The 6,141-nt window shown below is 29.7% G+C and overlaps 1 protein-coding gene across 1 annotated transcript; it reads left to right on the forward strand.

Moving 5' to 3' along the window:
- The first annotated feature begins 3,928 nt into the window (after positions 1-3,928).
- Positions 3,929-5,612, forward strand: LOC133678222 (thaumatin-like protein). The gene is made up of 2 exons (XM_062100467.1): positions 3,929-4,497; positions 4,739-5,612. Exons 1-2 carry the CDS (start codon positions 4,431-4,433, stop codon positions 5,413-5,415), a joined length of 744 nt encoding a protein of 247 aa, XP_061956451.1. The 5' UTR covers positions 3,929-4,430; the 3' UTR covers positions 5,416-5,612.
- Positions 5,613-6,141: the final 529 nt, after the last annotated feature.

Consider the following 6,141-nt stretch of genomic DNA (forward strand, 5'->3'; position numbering starts at 1 on the left):
GTTATTGAGGATATGATTGTGATTTCAGAAGGTCCATTTGGTCATTCCTGGATTGTTCGAGGGGTAAGTTGATCTTTTTTTCATTTTAAAAGCATAGTGAAAGGACTAAAATACATTTAGATGCAAAAAATTTAAAAATAAAGTCCAAAAGCATTTTATTCTTTTTATAAAGAGTATTTTGCTAATAATTAAGCTAGGGAAGGGTTAAATTAGTCTTTGAATAAATATAAAATATATTTTTAAAAAAATAGTTGGCGTTTACGCATAGGCCAGTAAGTGGGAGGTAGAGCGTTATGTCATCCTTTTCCTGATGGAGTGGCGTGTGGTGGTGTTGGTTTGGTGGAGTGATGTTAATGACTTTTTTTTCTTCTCCTATTTTTCTCTCTTATCACCTTGAAAATCGTGCTACTTATAGAAAAATCCAGAGTTGTCATCTAATCTATGGGGATGTCAACTTCAATCCTTGTTATTTTTATTTCTTTGCCCTTTTGTAAAATTTTGAATTGTTTTCAATTACAACCTTTAATTCTAATTTGTGATATGTTATTTTGTCCAATTTGATCCTCATTATTTTGATTTGTTTTTCTTTAGCCTTTTATTAAATTAATTGTTCTTTACAATTTCAACATTCAATAAAAAAAAATTATTTTTTATTTCAATGTTGATCATCATTCTTTTGATAATTTTTATCCTTTTGTTTAATTAATTTTTCTTTTTAATTTCAATCTTTAATTAAAAATAAAGTTTATTTCGTATTTCAATTTTGATCCATATTCTTTTAATTGTTATTTTTTGTTTTATATCCTTTTGTGTAATTGATATTCATTTTCCAAGTTAATCATTCAATATTTAATTGGAAATTGAGACATTTTCAAATAGTGTGCTTTCAATTTATTGGTCACGGGTTTGAAAAAATAACATGGATTGATGTTGTTTTATTATTTATTTTTATTTATTTTCTCTTCAACTTTGTGATTTTTTAAGTTTTTTTTTATTAGGTTATCTCGGTCTCATGATCTAGTCCACGGGCTAACTTGGGTTGGCTTGTCCCTTATTTCCGGATTATAGATTTATCATGTTAACTTAGATTTTTTTTTTATCTTAATTCTTACCCAATTTCATCCTTCTATATTTAATGGGCTGAAAATTAAGCTACAATATTGATCTCTTTTTACGGAAAACTTTTCCCCATGTTATCATTATTTTTTATTTTAATTTAGTTTATTTTTTGTCATTATCTATTTTTTATCATTTGATTAAAATAAAACCAGCTTATTTGATCCAATCGTAGATTTTTTTTCTTCTTCTTTAAAATGCATTTGCACTACCTATACATTATATTTAACACATGAAAAAGGCCTTATAGTGTAGCATAAGTCCACGACTAGTATTATCCAAGAACTTTCTTTTATCCTTATACTAGTTAGTAGGATTTTCAATTTCATTCTTCATCACTTTATCGAATATTAGAATAAATATTTTTTAATTATTTGTTTCTAGTTGATTTACATTTGTAAGCTTAAAAGACTGTGATTTTAAATTTAGTATAGGATTATTTAGATTGTATATTTAAGATATAAAACTGATGTGTTAATGTGCCTAAAACATGGATTGCATGTTTTCTAGACTAAATAACTCAATAATGTTACATATAATTATTAATCATTTTCACTGTGAAGACTATGAAAATGCCTAGAATAATCCAAAAATAGGCATACAATATTACAATATAAAATATTAATTACATCAAAATTCATCAAACAATTAAATTGAATAATTAATTAATATTTTTATTAATTATGTTTTTGATATTATCTTATGTTGTTTTTATTTGTTTGAACATTGATATGACAACAAAGGCAAGATTCATTAAAAATGACTTATAGAAGTTTTTTAATGTCTGGATTATTAATTTATATTCAAGTTACAATGAATTTATTTATACTAACTAAATTTATATAATTTTTTTTTAATTAAAACATATTTATTTTATAAACATTAAAATTCATTAATTTATAAATAACTCTAAATAACATATTATAAATTAAGAAATATTATGATTTAGTTAAATAACACACGTGTCAAAAATTAGGAGTTCGGCGTAATCGCTTTTACAAAGTGGTAAAAAAATCAACGTGGCATGTAGTCAGAACACTATTTATTTAAAATTTAATTTTTTATATAAATTTTTTTTGGATATATTGATATAAAAAATAAATTAAAAACATATTATTTTAATACTATATAAAATAAAAAATACTTTAAAATACAAAATCTAATATCCAAACCCGGCAAAGTGTGACAATCCATCTTTTGTCAATCAAACGAGAATCTTACTTCTAAAAACCGCATCATTAGTAACAATTATTTTGTTTTCAAATAATTAGCCCATAGGGTAAAGTAATTCCCCAGCGAATCATTTTCCCATGCAAACGAATCATAGCCTGGTAGGTAACAAAAACGAAAGTTCTTTAGTGCGGTACAACTGCTTTTGGGCTTACCTTTACCTTTTCCTGTCTTCCTCCATGTGCGTTGGCATACATCCAACCCTACCATAACCTTTTTTTTTTTAATATATATTGTTTTCGTGTTTGTTTATAATTATATTAAAATAATATTTTTTTATTTTTTAAAAAATTATTTTCATGTCAATATATCAAAAAAATACAAAATTTTTAAAAAATTCCACCATTTCCTCAAAAACCTTCGAACGACGTGTTTGTTTTGGTGGTTGAAATCGAGTTTTGTACATGAAATAAGCATGTTTGGGAGTGTGGTTGTGGTTACTTTTTAAAGTATTTTTCATTCAGAAATGTATCAAAATAATATATATTTTTTATTTTTTAAAAAATATTTTTGATATCAACACATCAAAATGATCTAAAGCAATATTAGTTGCAATCAACAAAAAAATATTAATTTGAAGTAAAGAAAAAATAAAAAAAAATTAATTTTTTTTAAAAATGCTTTTGAAACACAAAAACAAACAAAGTATTAGAGAGAGATATGAGGGTGTTTGGTTTGGAGGTGTGATAGCTTTTTTTCAAAGATACAACCCTTTTAAAGTATAAACCACACCTTTAAAAACTAAAAATACATGTTTTTTTAAACATCTAGGTGGTGGTCCAGTGGTAAGAGCTTGGGACCAAGAGGTTTGCTCCCTCTGTGGTCTTAGGTTCGAGCCCTGTGGTTGCTCATATGATAGCCACTGGAGGCTTACATGGTCGTTAACTTCAAGGCCCGTGGGATTAGTCGAGATGCGCGCAAACTGACCCGAGCACCCACGTTAAACTAGAAAAAAATACATGCTTTTTGTGTAAATACATGCTTTTTGTGTAGACCCGTATAAAAACAAAAGCCACCTCCAAACCAAACAATAAAAAACCTAAAAAAAAAGATAAATTAACTTTTATTATTAAATTTTATATATAATTAAATTATTCTTAACTTCAATTCCAACCCCAACTACTAAGAAAATCCGCTAATCACCTAAAAAAAAATGACAAGATGACATGGTTACAAAGGAGAGCCAATCTTTCTCTCTCATGAACTTTATTTAGGTTTTATTTAGAATTGTTTTTCAAAAAAATATTTCATAAAAATTTAAATATTTTTTTTAATGACAAGATGACATGGTTACAAAGGAGAGCCAATCTTGCTCTCCCATTAACTTTTTTTTAGGTTTTATTTAGAATTGTGTTTCAAAAAATATTTCATAAAAATTTAAATTTAATTTATATTTAAAGTCGATTTTTTAATATTGTTAAATTATTTTAAAATTTTTTTTAAATTTTTTTTTAAAACAACTTCAAACGTATCTTTAATAACACCGCCTCAAGGCGGTCTTACTGAACTACGTGACAAATGGTTTTTCTTTGTAAAAAGACACTTGCTTTTCATCGTTGGAAGCCAGAGGGAAAAAGCAAAGAAATGGAGAATGTAGTTGCAGGGTGACTGGTCATAGGGCTCCATTTGGGCTACAGAGTACTGGAAGGAATCCACTACGGCATGTGAGCAGGTTTTCTTTCTTTCTTCTTCTTTTTTGTTCTGCGATGCAGACATCTCTCCGACATGACCTTGAAAGCTGTGCAGTTTCTCCACCGTCACTCTCCCTTCTGCACAGAGCAATGGTTGAAATTAGAGGTTTCGACAGTGAAGAGAGAAAGGACTTTCGCTAATGTAATTCTGACCTCAATCAATCAAATTGGCCCCCTCTTTTCAACCTCATTAATCGCTTTTCAAAAAAAAAAAAAAAAAAACAGCCAGTAAGAGTAAAATTTTCCACTCCTCTACTATACCGTCGTGTTTTTTTAGCTCTATAAAAGCCATGTTAATTGTAAGCAACTTAAAAGAAGAGAGAGAGAGCTCTGTCTTCTTCGCTATCCTCAACTCCTTTCTGGGTGTTCACTAGCTTCCCTCAGTCTTCCACCATGGCATTAATGCTGAGATCTCTGCTTGCTCTTTTGCTCTTCACTTCAATATTCTCCCACATTTCAGGTACTAGCTTGTGCCCTCTTCACTTCCAAGTCCTTTTTTGCCTGCTTTCTTAGGCCGAAGCAAAGATCTAGCTTTTAGAAATTTTCCTTTAATTGTATGTGTTGTTATTTATAGTTTGGCCTAGACCATACCATATTGCCTCTAACTGCAGAATATTATGATCAGCCTATATGCTCTCTTAGTTATTTCTTAAATTGTTGATTATTAACCTTCTAAATATTTTTCTTGTTGCATAACGTAGAGGTCTCATCAACAACAATAACACTACACAACAAGTGCACGCATCCAGTGTGGCCAGGTATCCAACCAAGTGCAGGAAAACCCATATTGGCCCGTGGAGGCTTCAAGCTCCCACCCAACAAGGCATACACTCTCCACATCCCACCACTCTGGTCCGGCCGTTTGTGGGGTCGCCATGGCTGCTCCTTTGATGCCTCCGGGCGTGGCCGTTGTGCCACTGGAGACTGTGGTGGCTCCCTCTACTGCAATGGCATTGGAGGCACCCCACCTGCCACGCTAGCAGAAATCACCTTAGGCAACGAACAAGATTTCTATGACGTTAGCCTTGTAGATGGCTACAATCTTGCAATCTCCATAACCCCATTTAAAGGATCCGGGAAATGTAGCTATGCAGGGTGTGTCAGTGACTTAAACTTGATGTGTCCATTAGGGTTACAAGTCAGGTCAAAAGATAACAGGAGTGTTGTGGCTTGCAAGAGTGCTTGTTTTGCTTTCAATTCTCCAAGGTATTGCTGTACTGGTAGATTTGGTACCCCTCAAGCTTGCAAGCCGACTGCTTATTCCAGGATATTCAAGGCAGCTTGCCCTAAGGCCTACTCTTATGCTTATGATGATCCTACAAGCATTGCAACTTGCACTCGTGGGAATTATTTGGTCACTTTCTGTCATCACCGCTGATGTGTGAAGGATTTGTGTCTTCTGATCACTTCAATTAGGAGTCTGTCTTCCTTTGGCTTATCAATGTAGCTAGTATTATATGTTGCTGCTGAGGTGAAGGGCTTGCTTCAGTGTATTGTTCCAGTAGATAATGAATTATGTTATATATCTAATTAATATATATGGTAGTGGTCTTGATTGAGTTGGCCAATGTTGTACATTGAGATTATGATGCCTAATTTCTTCTCTGCTTTTCCCTTAATTTTTACCTGTCATTGAAAATTTTTGAAATTTTTTAGTTTTAAATTAATTTTTTATTGATTTAATATGTGATTTTAAAAATAAAAAATATTATCTTGATAGAAAAAAATTAAAAATAGTATCCACGGCTGCATTCCACATGCTTTTGCTTTTACAGGATTAAGGATTTAGAAATTCTTTGTTTTTCAAATTGTATTTTTTAAAATATATATTAAAATAATATATTTTTTATTTTAAAAAAATTATTTTTGATTAAAATGACCTGAAAAAAAATTAAAATAAAAAAACAAAATTGTTAAATTACTTTTAAGTTTTAAATGTAAAAATAGATGAGGTTTTAATATTATTTGTAATTGTTGTCATGGTTTTTTTTTTTTAAATGAGGTTTTTTTTTATTTTAAATTAATATTTTAAGTGTTTTTGAATTATTTTTTATACTAAGATAATGATAATTTTTTAAAAAATTAAAAAATATATTATTTTAAT

The sequence above is a fragment of the Populus nigra genome, chromosome 18 (assembly GCF_951802175.1).
Source record: "Populus nigra chromosome 18, ddPopNigr1.1, whole genome shotgun sequence".
NCBI lineage: Eukaryota > Viridiplantae > Streptophyta > Magnoliopsida > Malpighiales > Salicaceae > Populus > Populus nigra.

Bases quoted from the DNA above. Each gene is read 5' to 3' on its own strand.
- LOC133678222 (XM_062100467.1), top strand. From the start codon at position 4,431: ATGGCATTAATGCTGAGATCTCTGCTTGCTCTTTTGCTCTTCACTTCA. The intron at 4,498-4,738 runs GTACTAGCTTGT...TGCATAACGTAG, and splicing joins AATATTCTCCCACATTTCAG to AGGTCTCATCAACAACAATA.